Source organism: Erpetoichthys calabaricus, chromosome 1 (genome assembly GCF_900747795.2).
Source record: "Erpetoichthys calabaricus chromosome 1, fErpCal1.3, whole genome shotgun sequence".
NCBI lineage: Eukaryota > Metazoa > Chordata > Cladistia > Polypteriformes > Polypteridae > Erpetoichthys > Erpetoichthys calabaricus.
This window is the reverse complement of record NC_041394.2, coordinates 232719409-232740881: the sequence shown is the minus strand read 5'-3', so window position 1 is coordinate 232740881 and position 21473 is coordinate 232719409. Positions and strand designations below refer to the sequence as shown.

The window sequence follows — 21473 nt, the reverse complement described above, 5'->3', positions numbered from 1 at the left end:
TATCCAAAACATTATTTACATCTGTCCAGTAAGTAGTAGATATCCATATACTGTACTTTTAACCTTTTTCCCTCCATTTATTCAGAAATTCTGTCAGTGTCTAGTTTATACTCTAATGCTTTTAATTTTCTCTAGATGTTTACAGTTCATACACAGTTGGATATGTCAATGCAAGACAAACCTATGTGCAAAATGTAACTATAGGGAAAACTGATCTCTATAACTGTTAAACTTTCACTTTTAGCTATGTTTAAATTTAAAATGAACAAAATGTCCAGATGGTAAAAAATATTTTTTCTGAACTGGTTGAAAAAAGAGCCATTTATAATGGCATCATACAGCACTGTAACTGTAGCCTGATGTACCCATTTAGACTTAGAGAGATTACCATTCCTACGCACATATTTCATTTGAGTGAATTGAAGGGCAGGAATCCTTGATGAATAACTGATATTTTTAAATATGCTTTTCCAGCACAGAAGTGTGGATATTGTAAGATGTGAGAGTACTGATAGATGAAAGGTTTTATAGCAGGACTGAAGATTTTGGAATGTTTCAAGGACAAAAGAAATAAATAAATCAATCACCTCCCATGCTGATGCTGAACCTCATTCTGCGAGATAGCATACTGTGTTGACCATCTATCAGTAATACATGATTGTTAAATAAGGAGCAATGCATATACCGTTTGTGTGAGGATAAATCTTTTTGTGTTTTGTGCAAAACTAGCATATGACATGATGGATTCTAGGCAAAGCTTATCTTCAGACTCAAACTGGCACAGAAATTGCAGACTCAAAAGGAAACCAGGCAGGAGGGACAGACGAGCTTAACCAGTTTCAAACTGGGCCTAGCAACATAGGCCCAGTGATAAAATTATGGATCTGAAATACAGTATATCATGGCTATTGCGGGTAAGAACCTAGGTCATTTGCAATTTCAAATAAATCCTGACAGCAAACACCAAACCTCTGACCGGTAAAAAGGAGGAGCAGATAGAACAAACATAAAACTTGTGAGTGAGCCCCGGAACAACATTCATCTTGACACTGCCTAGATTAGACTGAAGAGAGAATTGTATATTCAACTATCATTGGATCAAAAAGTTGATTATCTGTAAAAGTACAAAAAATGTTTGAATTGGCAATCTGATGTACAACAGTGGATATGTAAATGCATATATATTTCAGAGATATACTAATAGTTCTAGAAAGTAGAAAAGTAGCAAACCAGGTAGTTTTAATAGTGGTAAAGAAGACTTCAGTCAAATAATTATTACTTTAACATGGATTTGAAGGATTTAAAAAGGTTTACAACATGTGGGAGATCCTTAAGAGCGTTGCCTAAATGAAGACGAATGTCATCAGAGGGAAAGCATGAGAGAGATTATAAAGTTTGTACCATGTACATAAATATAGGTGAGTCGCTTAGATGAACAGATGGCCTCTGACCCTGGCTTCAGTGACAAGGTAAAGAGAAGAACTAAGATAGCTCTGCCTGGATTCCTTTTTTATAAGTGGCCTGAATTTGTGAGTATCACTGCATGAAGTAGAATGGCTTGTCATGCTTGCTAACTCAGTACCAAAGCCCATCTTATGCAAAATTTGCCATACCAATGCCTTTTTGAACAGTGTGCCAGTCATAATGCAGGTCCTGAAAATTATTCGAGGCGATAAGAAAAATTCACCAGGGTTATACTAGACTGAGAATTAAAAAGAACTGCAAGAAGCCGACTGCCCACATTAGAGAATTATGGTGATTGGCCCCATAGTCACAGCTTTTAGAAGCACAGCATTTGCTTCAGGACCCCTTCTGCATATCCCACAAATACTGTAAATCGATAGAACCATTACCCCCAGAAATTTTCAAAGTCTAAATGTCAGCCAAAGCTTAATTTGAAGGTGTAACAATAATTTAACAACAAACCCATAGAGATGAAAACCACCAATGACATGAGGACATCACACGCTGTAAATATAACAGCTAGCAAACAAAACTCCAACCCACCAAATTGGCTTTAATAATCTATATAAATAAAAGCAGTGTATGTGTGTGTGTATGTATGTATGTTCCAGCATCACTTCCGAACGGCAGGAGCGATGTTCATGAAACTTAGTACACATGTTCCTCATTGGTCAACTAAAAATACAGTAGGGTAAAATCAACCCTAACTCATCCCCTTCTGGGTAGGGTGGGGCGTGATCTTGCGGTCTTGCATGCATGTTATCATCCAGTTGACACTCGGAACGACCACCAGAGGGCGAACTGGAGGTGACTGCCAGCATTCTTTAAGTTTGAGCACAACCGTGCTTCTGTAGCTTTTGAAATTAAATACAGTTGGCCGGGTTGACTCATTCTGTCTTTGTGACTCAAACAGCCATATACTGTATATAAAGCTGTAACAATCTTGTGGTGTTGTATGCATGTTATCATCCAGTTAACGCTCGGAACGTTTCTGGTGAGCTCCATAACAGCAACTGGACACTTTTATCATGAAAAATCCATAGTATTATTTGTTTGTCGTTTAATTTTTGTTTTTGTTTGCTATATTTTCATCTTCAGTATTCATTATTCTTATTGTAACACTGTTATAATGGTAATAGAATTAAATCAACCTGATAATAATAATAATTTAATTGACTTTTTTTTACGTCGTCAAAAATTCTGCATGTAAAAACATTACAACACCACAAAACAAAAATTAACCTGTCAAAAAAACTTAAAAAAGGCTTAGCTTTTCCCATCATTTTTACACTACTTTGAACGTACTCCGCGATTATATTTTGATTAAAATCAGCTATCGATTATATTATATATATAAGATAAGTAAGCAATTTTATTTTTATCTACAATAAACATCCTATATTTATTTTGTGGATTCAGCAGCTCTCTTTGTGATTTTTGTTATTCATTAATGATCTAAATGTCATTTGTTTTGCAACATCATAGCTAATGTGTTGGTGTTAAAATTTTTTCATAAAAAAGAAATAGGAATTTTTTTTTAATATATTCATAATCAGAAAACTAATTTAACTTAACAAAATCAAAGGTAAAATATAAAACAAATATAGCTATGATATTTAAGTTATAATATTTATATAGGTAAAATATTTAACGTTTAATTGATTGTAAAAGAATTTCAATTGGAAGAGACTAATTAGACATTTGGACTTGTTTGTCTGTTATCATCCACTTGACGCTCAGAACGTTTGCACAATCATTGAAAATTGCTGGACTAAATTTGAACACAGCCTGTTTCTCACATGGACAGCTTTATGTGGCATGTTCAAGGGTACGAAATCCTAAAAACCTTTATATATTGGCTAAAGGTGGAAAACTAAAAACATTGTATATAACAAGGCACTTCACTAAAAAATACAAGCTTTTTTTTTTTTTAAGTTGTGTTTTTTATTTTCATTATATTTTTTACAAACAATTAAAAACAAAAAAAAAACTTTATTTTCCTCCCAGGCAACACCGGGTATTTCAGCTAGTAATAAGTATACATAGCAGAACTACTATTAAACCTGCAGCTAGGTCATAAAGGCCAAAAAGTCTTGCAAACTAAATAAAGAGCCACTGATAAAATGGCTTCCTTCAATAGTTCTCTATCATGGAAATCTATTTTATCTCCTCATCATGGAGAAATATGAACTATCACCATATTCGGTTTGTGTTTGTACAGTACACCCTACACTCGTCATGCCATGGGAGTAGCTATGATTCTAAACTGTTATCTCTGTCCATCAAATGCCTCTGGTAAATTTCTTCATAAGTTCTGAGAACATTGAGAAGTGGCAGTCCACAGTATGCCATGTACAGATTTGCATAGGCAGTGGTTGTCATTTCAATCTTGATTCTTCTCTTTCATGTGTTTTGTTCCTCTCTCCCCTGATTGCTCATGAATTTCTATCTCTGACACTCCCTGTGGCCTCCGTTATTCGGTTGGAATGGGTTTACTTTTAGGATAGGGTTGGGGGTGGGATTTTCTTTTTCATTTTTTGAAAATTGATTGCTTATATTTGTTCTTTTGGGTTTGTTGAGTTCACTAAACATTCTTGTGCTAGAAGAATATATAGTTTTGAATAACTTTTACCAATACATCTTATCATTAGTGTGAACTTTTTTGAAGTAGTAGTTTACTGTAGAATAGAGCCTTTCAATTCATATCTCATCATAATGCATAATGGAGGAAGTTTGGTATAGAATTACAGAAATTACAATTTATCCATATATACTTTAAAATTCATTGAAATGAGACTTACATCAAACATGTCTTTAGTAAAATTCTGCATCTTAAAGTTCTCTGCATAAAATATTAGGATAAACCACTGAGGCAATATAAAATTTTAAATTTGAGATTTTATTGAAACCTAAAAGCCAGGGAACCTGCAGGGCTAGATGCAATCCCACACAATTCTTTCAAAAGATATATGTTAGCTAGCATTAAGAGAGCTAATTTATGTTTAAGGAAGCTATAGAAAAAACATACACCCAAAAACACTACAACATGAATAAAACACATTAGAGGGTATATCCTAAGGACTGATTCTTTATAAAACAATGTAGTAAAAATTTCAGTACAAATTTTAGCAAAAAACAAAAATAAATAGAAGGGATTCTACACAATCAAACTGGATTTGTTAAACTTAGACATTTTCTATAAAGTCTTTCATAATTGTGCAGTCTATTTTTTAACCCTGCAACAACTGTGCTTCTAGAGGTCCTGCTAACTCTGGAAATAGAAAAAGATTTTAATACAGTTGAATGGTAGGGGTACCTATTGACTGTCCAATAAAAAAGTTTTGGTTTGCACCCAACTTATTTACATGGTGTCACTGCTGAGGGGCACACTGGCCATCTGAACATGAACTTCCACAAGACATTCCATATTTAAAATAAAACGTGTTTCTTGAACATGAAAACAATACAAGGGCCTCTCAAGGGCTTAGCAGGACTATTCAGCACAATTTGAAGTTTGCAATAGCCTCGTTAATTTTAACTTGGGCTAGCAACCATCGAATGCACAACTTTGAATGCTCAGGGTGGAGTTCCTCATCTTCACAGCAGGTTATCTGCCTCCTGTTCCAGTTTTCCCTTTTATCCTTTGTCCTTGGACCAAATCACTGTAATGGGCTGGCTGGGGCATTTATTTTATGGAGCCTTTAGGTATGTCTTTTGTCCTTGTGTTTTGCTTGTTCATCCTGGATGTTTAGAAACCCTAATGTTTTCTTGTCCTCACCTGAAAGAAAAGGAGAAAACATTATGTAACATGCATCAAAATCTCCTCTGCCTATCCAATGAGATATTTCTGTGCTCCCAGCCCAGATATCACAAGGAGGCAGATCAAACTCTAACACAGAGTTTAGCACTAGCACTGAAGCTTCATTTCACTTTAGAATAAAGAACTTTTACGGGCATCATCACCAACTTGTGTCCAACACATGCCTATTTGGCCCTGCAAGCAACCAGAGAGTCGGGGATTGTGACAAACATGAACAAAAAGTATCTTTTTTATGCTGGTGATGTAAAGGTCTACATTTACTGATCCATACTCATCCCTCCCACATGTATTGAATCAACATGTAGAGGAATGCCAATGAATTCCTAGGTTGAAGATTAGCATGAATAAGAGCATATTATCCCCAATGAATAGTCTTGCATGTCAGCTTGAATTGGCTTAGGTTTTTGTAATTGTTTCAAAACAATTGAAATAACTAGGAATTTCAGCTACAACAAATGTAAAGACCTATGGAAAATATCAAACAGGATGTTAATAGATGATTACCTCTTCATTCCAGATTATTTTGGGGAATTAATAGTGTTAAATGAATGTCCCTGAAAGTTTCACTCGTAGTATACCTATATTTAACCAGAAACCTTAAGATTTTAACTTTATGAATTTGTAATGCAAAGAGACCACATTTTAATGGATCCACCCCTAGAAAATTGAAGACAATACTAGAAATGGGATCTTTTATTTTGAATTTCAGATAATGAATAAAACTCAATTGTTTAGAAGATCTCCTGATCAGTTTGCGCAAAGCATAGTTTAATTCAGATTAAATTTATACATTAATTGGAGGCAACTTTTCTAAAATTATCCAAAGTAGTATTAGGAGCAGGACCTTCTGATTCTCAGGGAGCCTGCAGCCACAAGCATCTTCTTTATTTCTGGATATAGTCATACCCGAGATTGACTAGGGTGAAAGAGGAGACAAACAGCAAGTATTTTGCCAAAATGCATAGTATATTTATTAAAAAGGTAAGCAATGTCAAAAGTATGGATCTTATCTTCAATAAATGCTGAGACACTCCAAACCTGATTCCTTTGCTCTGCTACCTTCCTTTGGTCCAGAACCCCTGGAGCACACAATCATCCCTGCTTCACAAAGTTTACATGGATTAATAAGCCTCTGGAACACCTCTGACCACTCACATCCTTCAAGCCACATTGGCTCCATCCTGATTCTGCTCTGCTCTGCTTTCTTACTCCCTGTCCCCTTGATGTCATTTTTCCCAGTCTGTCATACTCAGACTTTTTTATAACCCTGTGAGTGCAGGTTACTACACAATCCTCAGAGCTTCAATGAGGGATGGCCATGCCAACTGCGCACGTGTTTATAAACGAGCAATTAGTCATTTTCCCCATTAAGTGCTACATAGTCGCACAGCTTTCCTTCTGCACATATACTCTCATGGGGTCTGAGCTGCACTATTCTTTTAAAACACCTGTACCTGCTCAGATCCACCAAAGACCCCACTTGTGAACAGTGTCATCAAGCAGCTACATTGCTAGGCTGTACAGCAGGTTTTGGGAGTGCACTACACCTAGAATAGAATAGATCTGAAGAAGAAAAAAGTTTGCTTGCCAGACCGTTTTAGATTCAAAATTATTGTAAATATAAAAGCATTATTTGAAGTAACATCTGATGAGAAATGTGGCATTTTACATTGTATTGCTTGTTTATATTTTATTGCTCATTTAGAAGAATCATAGCCCACCTTCCATAACTCAGTGGATAGATAGTCTTATTTTACCTTAAAATTAGAAAAATAATCATTTCTGTATAAGGAACAGTCCAAATATTTTTCATAATTTGGAAGAATTTATTGCCATTGTTATTATCAGTGTGTCTGTTTATCTTTTTGATGCCTCAGTAACTTTGAGGGACTACTTCTGTAAACATATAGCTGTCCTAATTGAGCAGGGGCTGAGTACCATGACTTGTCATTAAACATAAAAATATGGGATATAGTACTGATTCTATCCTTCGGTGATTTGTGTTATATTGAATGTAATATCTCATAAATGTAGATTTAATGTAAATGGTTAAAAGACATATAGAGTACCTTTCCTACAGCAGATCCTATCAAAATGTCTGCTATAATAGATGTTTCTAGGATCTTTGATTTACCCAGCATCACTGTCCTTTGGGCTTTGGTAGATGTCAGTCAATGTCAAATGTTTATTTCTCAGACAAGTGGCAAGGACAATGATTTAACTACTTAAAGAATTTAACATCTTGGGAGCATTTTAGGAAACCAGGAAATGTATACATGCACATATTTTGCAGTTATCATATTTTTAATGTTGTGTGTTGTAACATAATAAAAAATATTTGAAAAAAACTCCCTATCTCTGTTTATCTGTCTATTTATTTATCTATCTGTCTGATCTGTTGATTGATCTAATATCCAAATAAAAAATATGATATATGCTTGCAGTAAATAGAACTGTATGCTGGACATCTGTTATGAGTGCTTCTGCTGTTCTAAACTCTTATCTTGTTGGCAATAAGATTTATTACTGGGCTATGGTGGAAGTCACAGATTTTATCACTGGCATTCTTGCTTTCAGAGAGGCATAATGTACTCAGATAATTGTAGTCACTTTAAAAGTGCGGTGCACAGTCAGTGTTGTGCCTTGCCATAGCAGTTTGATTGTCGCATGCTGTTTTCTTTTACTCCAGTGAGGCAATTCCATTTTTACTCATGACTGTGAGGGGTAAAGTGAACCTATCTGTAAACATAAGATGTTCAGAAAACAATAGATTTTCATTATTTCTGGAGCTTTTTAAAAACATCATAAGTTGTTATTTAGGGTCCAGTCAGTGGTGGCAGATATTTTTTTATAGTGAATGTATGTCTAACTTAGGTTTTTTTTGTTTTGCATGAAATTTATTCCCAATGAAATATCTTTTATTGAAAAAAGTAAAAATGCAATTGTTTTAATATTGTTTAAGCTTCTTAGATAATATATTTCATATATATATATATATATATATATATATATATATATATATATATATACACAAACACACACACACACACATATATGCTTTAAAATGTGCATTTGTGATGCTTTGGAAACATATTGAGTCATTTATCAAGACAGTGTTTTTCAGCTTTGAGATTCCACTGGGAGCGTTGCTCAGAGGATATCCGTACAGAACCAGGAAAGCTTTGTGAATTGCTGGCACAGCCACTTGAAGCAGAGAGTACAGAAGGGACCAGAGACTTGGGAAACCTAGCTGAGCAAAAATGCCTTTTAATTAGCCAGGAGGGGAGTTGTTATGGCATAGTCTTAATTACATTGTATCATTGTAATCTATATATATAGAAAAATATCCTCTTATGAAGCTAACTGTCTTTTAAAGGCTGAAAGCTGACCACTTTTTTTTTTGTTTTCCCTTTGCTTATTGTTGCATGTTTAGTGAATTGTGCAGTTGGCTGCCTTTTAAACACGTACAGTGCAACAAGTGTTTGTATGTTTTGTTTGTTCTTCATATAAGCTTCAATGAAGCAAACAGTGCTTTGTAAATAATGTATAGAAAAATTCAACTTTGACAGAATCTCTGGAATATTCTGTGCAAATCTTACTGAATGTTACATATGCAACATAGCTGCACACCATCTGTAACTGTCTGTTGGAGGTAAAACTGTCAGTATTCTTGATAAATTTGTTTATGTTGATGTCCAGAAATTGTATATCAACTTAGGGTAAAATAAATAAATTAATTGCATTTTATGAAAGTGCATAATATATCAAATGTATCTGTTAAATGCAGTATTGCATCTGAAAAAAATAATTGACTGAATGTATTAAGTTCATGGAAGAGACTGCTGCTTAAATTCCACTGTGGAATAAGCACATTCTGCTCAACTGACCTAAGTCCATTCATGGAGCAATGAGGGGTCATGCTGATGGAGGCAGTACTATGTTCCCATCTGCTTGATAGATCTTGTATATTCAATGGCATGTGTTGAAGAGGAGTAGGGCAAATGCAGAAATTTCAGGTCTCTGTCCCACTGAGAGATCAGAGTCCTTTTGAAAACTGAAGACATATGCTCAAAGATCTATGTGTGCTTGCTTCTTGAAATAGAAATAATAATGAACTATGAAAAACACAAGTGTCCTCTATTAGGAACTTATTCAATAAAGGTTCCTTACTAATAGCCTTGTTTTTCCAAGGGATAAACTATTTAAAGTTATTTTCCGACTGATTAACAATTATCAAGAAATCCCTACATATACAGCATTTTAATGGATATGTCACTGCCTTTTATTGACTATCAGATTTTCTTAAAATTAAAGCGAACTCCAGTTCAAAGAACTTTACATCTTTCCTCATCACCCTGCTGTCTTAGAGTTTAAATAAGTGGCTTTTGTGCTTTTGTGATTTGGCTGCATGAGTAAAAAATAATTTTGATATTTCCTAAAAAATAATTGTTATCACTCTCATGATTTCTTTTTTTTTTCTAGAAATGGCTCAGCTACTTCAGAAGATCTTTTTTGGAAGTTGGATGCCCTGCAAAAGTTTGTGTATGACTTGCACTGGCCTGAGCCAGAGTTTGCTCAACATTTAGAACAAAGGCTTAAACTCATGGCAAGTGACATGGTGGAGGCCTGTGTTAAAAGGTGATTTTTCAGTATATCATGTTGATTTAATTTGCTTCTTACTATTTTTTCTCAACAGCAATATGGTTCAGTGATTAGCACTGCCACCTCATGGATCAAGTATTCTGGGTTTAAATTCTGCCCCGGAAGCCATCTGTATGTAGTTTTTGCACATTTTCCCTCTGTCTGCATGTCTTTTTCTCTCACATCCCAAAAGACCGGTTAATTGATTTTTCTAAATTGGTCATACATAGGTATGCACATTAGTGGGTCCTGCAGTGACCCGGCACCCATCCAGAGTTGGTTACAACCTTGTGCTTGATACCTTCATGATAGTTTCCTGACCCTAATGACTCTGAATTGCACAAAGCATATTTAAGAATCTTGTACTATACACACTGTTGTGCAATCATCAAATGAGTTTGTCAGCATCAGGCCTATTCTTGAGTTCACCGGAGCTCATTTTCCACCTAACTGTTTAACTTTGTTAAGTATGTTAAATTCACACTCCTCAGTGTAATACTTTTCCAATAAAGATACCCTTGTAATTGATATGAAGTTCAAACTTAGTGTTTGCTGCAGGATATCTCCCTACTCAACCCATCCACCATGCTAATAGTTCCACTAAAGAAATATCTGATGAACTAACTGGCTAGGGTAACAAAATGCTTCTCTAACCTGAGCAATTACTGTGTTGTAGTAGTGTATTTTGAGCAATGTTAATAATAAATTTTATTTATAGATACCATAGACACTTTACAGAAGTTGAAATATACCAGGAAAGTGTAATATGATGTTAGTATCTACAACACACTGCAAGTAACAACATGATACAGTATACAGAATTATAAACACAAGATGGGTAGCTTCATTTCAGCTTAATTAATTCTTGTTAAGGGTTTTCCGCTGAAAATATATTGAGGGCGTTTTTCCAGATTTTTGATTTATATATTTAAAACTGACAGAAAGTATAAAATCATGCGATTGTTTCATACTAATGTACATGCCATATATCAGCTTAGAAATTAAGTTACATTTAGTGACATAATTTAAATAAACAGAAACAATGGCTAGCTGGCTTTGGAGAAGAGAAACCAAAAAATCAACTTGACAGGTAGTCTTTTAGAAATTATCTTCTGGGCATCCGCCTAATGTTCTTTGTAATATGCCGGAGTCAGTTGCTTCCGTACCTGGGATATTTGTTTGCCCAGACATTTCCCAAGCATTTTATTGTATTGTATGGCACATCCTTGTGCTCATAACCCTGGTGTTTTCATATGATTATCTGTAGCTGTCTATCATCATTGATGTTGAAGCTTTTCAAAAACTCAAATGTCTTTTAATGTGGTAAGAGTGTGCTCAAGGAAGCAGGGTCACAGCACTTGGGGAAAAATATAGAAGGAGATTGATAGTTAGAACTTGTAATAATTGTAAAATATTTATTTTAGACAAGTACAGTACCTATGCATCATACTGTCCCAAACATAGTGATGAGAGTTTTGGAGGCAGTGGTAACTTTACGACCTTAAGGTTTATTCCACAGTTACAGATCACTATTGTTAGTACTTGGTGAAAGGGCTTGAAGCCTATGACATCCTATAGCTTATGTCTCTAACCCTACATTACCCTTCAATGAAACCCAAAAGTTCAGAAACACCTGAATCTACAGTATAACAACCAGAATTTTTAAAATCTGATTCTTGGTAAAAGGTTTCATCCTATTTATTTAGGCCCAAAACAAAATACAATAAATAAAATAAACATAATATGAAAATAATAAGTTATCTTCTTTCTATTCTATGAATAGACTGTATAATATAATACAATTAAATTATAAATAAAAAGAATTATAAAGAAAAACAAGTAACACTGACAGAGATTCTGCCCATCTTTTCTGTTTTAATACCTCATTTAATAAATCTTCCACCCATTAAATCATTTTTTGTGGCCAACCTTTTTAAACCTTCTTGCTTTTTAACAACCTTTCAGTCTTAAAATTCTAATTTTGCAGGTATTTTCAATTCTTCATTTTTCCTTATTCTTAATTTAACATGTATAATATATATAAAGTACATTTCCTTGAATGATTAACTTTTTTAATTACATTCCTATGTTTCCTATTCCAGTTATACATGCAATTAGCTGAATATCTCTAGCTCACTGTTTAATTACTTTGAAAAGCTTACCTATTTATTATTTAATGAAATATTTCAGAGCAGAACTTCAGCAATGATAAGACTTACTTCAAAAGGTCACTTAAATCACAGCTCAAAGAAGGGGAAATTATTTCTGTGGTTTTCCATATTTTGTGAGTCAGTTCATTAGACGCTTTGTCTATCTTTTCAAATGAGCATTCTTCTTTTTTTCTAATTTCTATTTGTATTTTCTGTTGATTCCTAAACTGAATCAGCTCTTAGACATAGCGTTTACTAGTCGGGCTTGTTGGGTTTTTTTCTTGACACTATGATTAAAGAAATTAGTCTTTAGCCGGTATGTAAATGTTGAGAAGGATGACCAGTCTTTCAGAATAGCAATCAGGATATTCAAAAGTCAAAAACCTTGTAGCTAAAGATCCTTACTCTTTTATTTATTGTATTTATTCTTGTATAGCTATCAGCACATGCTCCCAACCTCACCTGAGTAAGGAGGCCTAATATTTACTTTGAAGTGCCGATATTAATATTTTGTGTCCAGCCAAGGTGTCAGAAGTCATTGACCTCTTTAAAAGTAATGGAGAATTTTGAAATAGTCTCTCAACATAACAGAAAACCAATGCAGAGGGTTAAAATAAGGTGTATACTATCATACATTCTAGTTTCTAGCACTGAGCTTTAACCCCTTGTAGACAATTGTCACGAAATCGCTTCAAACCGCTTCTAGCCTGAATGCAGCCGAGATGGCGTATGTATTCCGCCAATGCCAGTTGATGCGTATTTGATACATACCAAGGATTGTATTCGAAGCTCTGGTCATGCCATCTAGCAGTCGTGGTGGAAACTGGATCCACCTGATGGAAGCAAAGGGTTGGTGTGGCTATTAATTTGACTATTAATTTCGAGAAATTGTCCAAATTTGAGAAGTTGTGCTAAGATAAAAATATGTACCAGCTTATTGTTTGCTTGTGTACTATATTCAAATGAACAATCTCCACTAAATTTCAAGAGTGTAATTGCAGACCACAATACCTAAGAGGTCAGCTATGTAACGCCCCAACATCACAAACACCCTCAACGTCAGTCACATAACACCCATTGCATTAGACTATGGTTAACATTAGTGGCCCGTTACCCTATGGTTAAGATTAAGGTTGTAAGAGGGTTATCTCAGTCAAAGGGCGTTTTGTGACTGACGTGGGCATTACCTGACCTATGTCATAGGTATTGCAGGCTGCAGCTAGACCCTTCTCCTTAATTTAGCATCTGCTTGACAGCAAAAACTCAAAAGTATTTCTTTTTTATATAATTGTAAATAAAGTTAGGCAACAAGGGGTTAAATTCACATTTTAAATTATGCCGGTGTAATGGAAAGGTGTTTTCAATAGTCAATAGTCAGAGCCCTGTTTTTGTGCTCTGATTGAAGTATAAACAAAACTGAATCTTTTCAAACAGGTGGAATGTTTAAGAAGGTGGTGGAAATCATGTAGAAGCTGTTATAATCTTCAAAAACTGAATCAAAGTCTAATTGAATTTGTTAGTTAATTACAAAATGAGAAAATTAACATATGATATAAGGTATTTAGTGGGGTATTTCTAGGATATAGCATAAAGTACTGGTTTCTGCACTACAGAGCAGACAGCCACAGTTCATGTCAAGACTAGATGAGTGTTTTACCCCAGTAAATTAAGAAAACACATGGTCTTAAGTGTTGGCCCAAGAAGACCAAATCCCAGGTTTTCCAAATTCTCACTGATATCAACAAAACTAAATGCTATAGATTTCCTTGCAATGGTAGTGTAACATGCATTAATGTCTTTTTGTGCTAAGTACAGTCATATGAAAAAGTTTGGGGACCCCTCTTAATTCTTTGGATTTTTGTTTATCATTGGCTGAGCTTTCAAAGTAGCAACTTCCTTTTAATATATGACATGCCTTATGGAAACAGTAATATTTCAGCAGTGACATTAAGTTTATTGGATTAACAGAAAATATGCAATATGCATCATAACTAAATTAGACAGGTGCATAAATTTGAGCACCCAAACAGAGATATTACATCAATACTTAGTTGAGCCTCCTTTTGTAAATATAACAGCCTCTAGACGCCTCCTATAGCCTTTGATGAGTGTCTGGATAGAGGTATTTTTGACCATTCTTCCAAAAAAAATCTCTCCTGTTCAGTTAAATCTGATGGCTGCCGAGCATGGACAGCCTGCTTCAAATCATCTCTTAGATTTTCGATGATATTCAAGTCAGGGGACTTTGACGGCCATTCCAGAACATTGTACTTCTCCCTCTGCATGAATGCCTTTGTAGATTTCAAACTGTGTTTTGGGTCATTGTCTTGCTGGAATATCCAACCCCTGTGTAACTTCAACTTTGTGACTGATGCTTGAAACATTATCCTGAAGAATTTGTTGATATTGGGTTGAATTCATCCGACCCTCGACTCTAACAAGGGCCCCAGTCCCTGAACTAGTCACACAGCCCCACAGCATGATGGAACCTCCACCAAATTTGACAGTAGGTAGCAGGTGTTTTTCTTGGAATGTGGTGTTCTTCTTCTGCCATGCAAAGCGCTTTTTATTATGACTAAATAACTCAATTTTTGTCTCATCAGTCCAACGCACTTTGTTCCAAAATGAATCTGGCTTGTCTAAATGAGCATTTGCATACAACAAGTGACTCTGTTTGTGGCGTGAGTGCAGAAAAGGCTTCTTTCTCATCACCCTGCCATACAGATGTTCTTTGTGCAAATTGCGCTGAATTGTAGAACGATGTACAGATACACCATCTGCAGCAAGATGTTTTTGCAGGTCTTTGGAGGTGATCTGTGGGTTGTCTGTAACCATTCTCACAATCCTGTGCATATGCCGTTCCTGTATTTTTCTTGGCCTGCCAGACCTGGGTTTAACAGCAACACTGCCTGTGGCCTTCCATTTCCTGATTACATTCCTTACAGTTGAAACTGACAGTTTAAACCTCTGAGACAGCTTTTTGTAGCCTTCCCCTAAACCATGAGACTGAACAATCTTTCTTTTCAGATCTTTTGAGAGTTGCTTTGAGGATCCCATGCTGTCACTCTTCAAAGGAGAGTCAAAACTTGCAATTGACCACCTTAAAAACCTTTTCTCATGATTGGACACACCTGTCTATGAAGTTCAAGGTTTAACGAGCTAATCCAACCAATTTGGTGTTGCAAGTAATCAGTATTGAGCAGTTACATCCATTCAAATCAGCAAAATTACAAGGGGACCCAAATTTTTGCACAGCCAGTTTTTCACATTTGATTTAAAATAATAAACTAAATACTGCTTCACTAAAAATCTTTGTTCGGAAAACACCCCAGTACTCAGATGTTCCTAGGAAATGAAAGACATACCACTGTTATCTTTTTTGTTGAAAGCAGAGTAAATTATTAAGCAGGCTGAGAGGGGTTCCCAATCTTTTTTATATAACTTTAAGAGATAATGCTTATAAGAGAAAAAGAGTACATCTTCACACAGGAATGTGAAAGTCTGGATAAAGCTGTTGAGTCATGTAGCAAATAAATGAACATTATTTAAGAAGTGTCTGGATGTGATACTAGGCAATTCATAGGGTTGATGTTAGCTAAGCAAGTGATTTTCACTTTATGTACCACCTTTTTAAGGTTCTAATACTCCACTTATGCTAGCCTAAACAGGTTAACAAAGCTAATGATTTTACATCAGTAAAAAAATATTTATTTCTATAGCACATTTCCATGCATAGAATGTAGCTCAAAGTGCTTTAAAAGATGTCAAACAAGTAGTTACAAGAAAAAAAAAAAAAATTAAATTAGGTAAGAATAATAATGAATAATTATTAAAAAACTAGCAAAATACCCGCGCTTCGCAGCGGAGAAGTAGTGTGTTAAGGAGGTTATGTAAACATATATATACATATACATATATACATATCTACATATACACATATCTACATATACATATATATACATACATATACACATCCACATATACATATATATATATACATATACAAATTTACATATCTACATATATATATATATATACATATGTACATATATATACACATAAATATATACATATCTACATATATATACACATATATATACATATGCACATATATATATATAAATATAGACATACATATATACATACATACATACATTCACATATATATATATATATATATACATATCTACATATATATATATATATATATATATATATATATATATATACTCACGCCATTCGTAGTCTGAATCACAATCTGATTGTATGGGTGGTTACCTACCAGGTAACGCTTATGGTTGGCCAGCAAGTCAGCTAACATCCGCCACGGTGCCTTCAGTTGTGAGAAGCAGATCATAGAATGGTTGAAAATAGTTTACTGTCAAATAATGCAAAGAGTACGCGACACGTGTTTCGCCCTAATTCTGGGCTCATCTGGCATACACACTCACTGCACTCCCTTACGGGAATCGAACCTCGGACGTCAGCGCTAGAGGCGAAGCCCCTAACATTGCACCATGGCGTGTGGTTCGTTTATTTGACAGCATGTAGATCGGGGTAATTACATTCATGGCATTCGTAGTCTGAATCACAATCTGATTGTATGGGTGGTTACCTACCAGGTAACGCTTGTGGTTGGCCAGCAAGTCAGCTAACATCCGCCACGGTGCCCTCAGTTGTGAGAAGCAGATCATAGAATGGTTGAAAATAATTTACTGTCAAATAATGCAAAGAGTACGCGACACGTGTTTCGCCCTAATTCTGGGCTCATCAGGCATACACACTCACTGCATATAACCAAATTCCCGCGCTTCGCAGCGGTGAAGTATTGCTTTTAAATTTTAATTAAGAAGAAAAGAAAACCTTTTTAAATTGAGGGAAAATATACCAATAACAATTTGTTAAGGATCTGTTTTTTTGTGACGCTGCCTTTACACAGCCTGTCCGCTGTTTTATAAACGAACGCCATATAAGGCCGTCCTTTCTCCTTGCTTAGCGGTTCTGTATTGTTTTATTGTTCGTTTATTACGATTGTTATAGTTATTGTGTAGGTATTTGAGACTCACTTTTCTGTTCAGGTACCCATTTCCTTTATGTAATCCGCGGATTCTCCGCTATTTTTTGTTCGTTTATTACGATTATAGTTATTTATTGATTCCCTTCTTTAGCTGACTGCCTGCTCATATAAGGCGCTCTGCTGTTTTTTTGTGAAGCAGTCTTTACACAGCTTCTCTGCTCTTTTATAAACGAACGCCATATAAGGCCATCCTTTTTCCTTGCTTCGCCAAGGAAGCAGCCTTTTTATTTAATCCACAGGTTCTCCGCTGTTTTATTGTTCATTTATTACGATTGTTATAGTTCTCTTTGTGTACCACGTTGTCAGTTCAGCACTCCGGTTGTAATATGACCAAGTCGTGCAAGCTTACTGTTGAAAATGCAACGTATAGTTGTACAGGAGAAAAGCAATCTTGCCAAACTTAATTTAAACTTACGGTTTACACCGTGCTTTGTTTCCGCCGTAGCTGCACTTATGAATATGCTTGTATGCGTCACTCGCTCGCTTCTTATTGTTTCGCTGCCTTCTCAATTGTGTAATGAGTGATCACATGTGCTGCGTTCAGTCAGTTCCCGTGAGCCGCTCTCTTGTGTGATGTTGCGATGTCCACGGCTTTATTTAATGTTAGCTAAGACCTGGCACTTAAAAGTTTCTCGCTACAGCAATTTTAACTCTGTTACAAAGTGTTCCAAAGTCTCGTTTATACCTCGTGTCTTCTCATTAAACTTGTATGTCGCGAATATGGTATTGCAAACAGCAGCGGGAGCGTTTCTATAAACTTAATTTAAACTTACGGTTTACACCGTGCTTTGTTTCCGCAGTAGCTGCACTTATGAATATGCTTGTATGTGTCACTCGCTCGCTTCTTATTGTTTCGCTGCCTTCTCAATTGTGTAATGAATGTTTTCTTCAGCGCTCTTTGGGGCTTTTCCATGTATTCTACGTACTGCGTTCACAGTCCGTTCACATGATTACGTGGGAGGCGTGATGACGCGATACGCAACTCCGCCTCCCACGGCCAGCGAGCTGCCGTCCATTACAGTATATGGACAAAAAAGAGGTTCCAGTTATGACCGTTACGCTTTGAATTTCGAAATGAAACCTGCCTAACTTTTGTAAGTAAGCTGTAAGGAATGAGCCTGCCAAAATTCAGCCTTCCACCTACACGGGAAGTTGGAGAATTAGTGATGAGTCAGTCAGTCAGTCAGTGAGTCAGTGAGGGCTTTGCCTTTTATTAGTATAGATAAATCAATATGAACTTGCATATCATAGATATATAATTAGTAGAAAAAGTCCTTATATATAATATCATATTCTACATCTCTAAAGACAAGTCTGATGATAAGGTCAATTGAGCAGGAGGACAAAAAAACAAAAAAGAACTACTGTACATGGTATATCATTTGCATGGAGAAGATTATTTTCATTGAAATATACAGCAATCTTTATATTGTGAAATGTTGGGTCACTCATGACACAATGGTACAGAATTTCAATGAAATACAAAGTTGTCTTGTAGCAACCATTACAGACCCTGAACCCATAAGCCGGCATTTCTATTTGGAAAGCCTGGTCTTTAAGGCATCCTCCATGCTAAGCCTTAAACAGGAAATTCCTTCCAATTCAGAACTAAGTGCTGCCACCTAATGGTCTTCAAGCTTCTATCTAACCTCCTACCAATTCTCACCTTTGAAAGGACAACTAGTCTCATTTCTCCTTATTAGGTACAATGGGCTGTCTCCCACTGTTTGACATGTTTTGACCACCTCCAACACTCTGTGGCCCTTCTAACTCTTTCTTAACAGTGTGTCAGGCATCTTTGTCACTTGTCCTCTTGCCTGAAGAAATATTGCATGTGTCCTCCCAGGCAGCATTTAACTTCCTCTACTAGAAGTGCACCTGCCTATTGATGTTCTAGGGCATACAACATATGTACAGGGATTTATACTACTTAGTAGCCCCTGTGTTCCCACACTGAACACTTGCAAGTCCTCTCTTGAGGCTAAAGTGATTGTTGGCTTGTGCCAACCTGCATGTATCTTTGTTTCTGGAAACTTCTTTCCAGCTAGGCACACCATGACAGAATCATGAAATGTTTAGTTAATGAACTGTGTGTGAAACATGAAAACATCTTCAGTTCAGCCATAAAGGTTGTTTTATTATGTTTGAACAGAACAAGAGTAGCATTTGAAGCCAAGATGCAGAAGGCCAGTAAATCAACAGAATACAGGGTATCTCCCTCTATTTGCACCATGTTCAATGTGCTAATGGATGGCAAGAAACAGTGTATTAAACTCTGCACACTAGAGGGAGGACAAGAGGTTTGTGAACTATTTTTTTGTGTTTCTGTGTTACGTATTTATCTTTCAGTTTTTTGTGTTTTTTTTAGTTTGTTACTACTGAAATCATTTTTTTTTCTTAAAATATAATCAATGCTTATTTGTGATATATTGTTCCCCTGTGATATATTCATTACTATATTTTGATCTTGTATAACACAGAAACAATATAGTGATCTACATGACATTGACTGATTCAGTATTCCTGTAATGTTGTTTTTTTGTCTTGTATACATCAAATACTGGTTGTAATGAAGTGTTTTGATATATGGTGGTGGAAACTTCAAGGTTTTTGGTACATAGCCCAGTCAATTACCAGTTCTGAATCTATTTAAGCACTGTTGGATTGACTTGAAGAGGTTTGTGAAAAGAAGACAGCCTTTAAGTGCTTTGCATTGATACAAGCCCTGAGAGTTGCAAAAGATATCACATTCTTCTGAGCTGCAAGCTTTAACAAAGTGAAAGGAGGCCTTTCTTAAAGTTTCTCCAGATACATTGTTTTTCTCCAAGCTGATTGTTTCATTTTTACTAATGCATTATTATTAATATCAACTATTCTCTTGTCTTACGTATTCCGTTATCCATTTTGCAGTATTTGAATTCCTTTAATTTGAACATACAATAAATGAAACAACCAACAACATTGCTCAGTATATGTATGTTTACAAATTTAGACATAATTAGATAATTAATTTATAGCTATGTAATATTCTTTAATGCAGTGATGTTGCCCCTTGTCTCGTATATACATATAATTTGTGACTTGGTTGTGCATGTTTTATGTGTCTATGACTTGTTTCTCCATATTGTCATTGAAGTTCGCACTCATTTCATCACCATGTTATTCATATTGTGTTCTGTCTTATTTTTTCATTCCATGCCATTTTTGAATGCAGTTTGGTAAGCAGTGGGTAAGTGGCTAACTTTTATTTTATGTTCTCTGTTTTCCATCATGTGAGGCGTGCTTAAAGACCACAAAGCAGTGTTCGTTACAAATGCATTTTTATTTTATATCATTTCTACTTTTTCTGGTTTATAATATTGTGAAAGAACCTTACCTACTTAATGAATACAAATAATACATTCCAGCCTGTTCAATGTTTACTAAAACAAATGTTGGAAGTATGTAGACATTTTTATTAATGTGTGGTACTGTTTGGGTTAAGGTTTAAGATTATTTAGAAAGGTAAGCATACATTTCTTCATTATAATTTTGGAGACAAGCATTTGACAGATCTGAAAGTCGGTAGGCTGAGCTAAGTACTATAATTTTAAAAAGTAAGTTTGTATTTCATGCAAAAGATACCATTTGTGAGCTCTTTACAAAATTTTCATTTTTTTCTACAATTAAGCTTTGTGAATATAAAGCAATTTGAAACTCAAAAATATTCATAGTTTTTGCATATTGTGTGCATTTATCAGTGTTTAACATAACCTTGAACTATAAACATAACAATCCAATGCAAGGTGTGTTACTTAAAGCAAGTAAATCAAACCAACCACCCTACCATTTCTAGTAGAGAGTGTTTATTTTTTACTTTATCTTGAGCACAACTAAAGAATTAAGTCTGGCTGAGATAAAAGCAAATGATACTGCAGTACTATTACTTGAGGTATATTGTAAAGTTTTGAGTTTTCAATGCAATAAATTTTTAAAGCACTACATTTCACAAAAATGTTTGGTTAAATGTAGGGACTAATATGGATAACCTAATCATTTATTGTATTTATTTTAGATTATTTATCTTTATAGAAAAACATTTTTAATTTTACTCCTTCTTACTTATACCATATGAAATTAGTGTGCTGTGTTTGTGTGAACCTTATTTTGCAACGCCTGCACTATTGATTTTCTTTCACTGTAGCATTTTTTTCTTTTTGCTAGCACTATTTAAATAACTTGTGAATAACAGTTATCAGACATGAAATGTTGCATTAATTGAATTTTGTGCATGTCTTTCGTCCTCCCAGCTGGACCTGTCTTTTAGAAAAATACATGGCTT

General features: G+C 35.2%; 1 protein-coding gene and 1 long non-coding RNA gene across 11 annotated transcripts in view; one reads left to right on the top strand and one right to left on the bottom strand.

The window, feature by feature from the left end:
• The window catches only part of cadps2 (Ca++-dependent secretion activator 2), an 874989-nt gene that overhangs the window by 805385 nt on the left and 48131 nt on the right, over positions 1-21473 (top strand). For 6 of the 10 annotated variants that reach the window (XM_051929794.1, XM_051929771.1, XM_051929749.1 and 3 more), the window contains 3 exons: positions 9767-9922; positions 19305-19452; positions 20367-20381. In XM_051929794.1, the coding sequence (XP_051785754.1) occupies positions 9767-9922; positions 19305-19452; positions 20367-20381 (319 nt within the window). Of the gene's footprint in view, positions 1-9766; positions 9923-19304; positions 19474-20366; positions 20382-21473 lie in introns of all 10 variants that reach the window. The other 4 variants (XM_051929778.1, XM_051929759.1, XM_051929801.1 and 1 more) reach the window with 2 other exon arrangements.
• Positions 4538-21473, bottom strand: part of LOC127528813 (uncharacterized) — a 97556-nt gene continuing 80620 nt past the window's right edge. The window contains exon 3 of the long non-coding RNA XR_007935421.1: positions 4538-5242. This is a non-coding gene — a long non-coding RNA (uncharacterized LOC127528813). The remainder of the gene's footprint in view (positions 5243-21473) is intronic.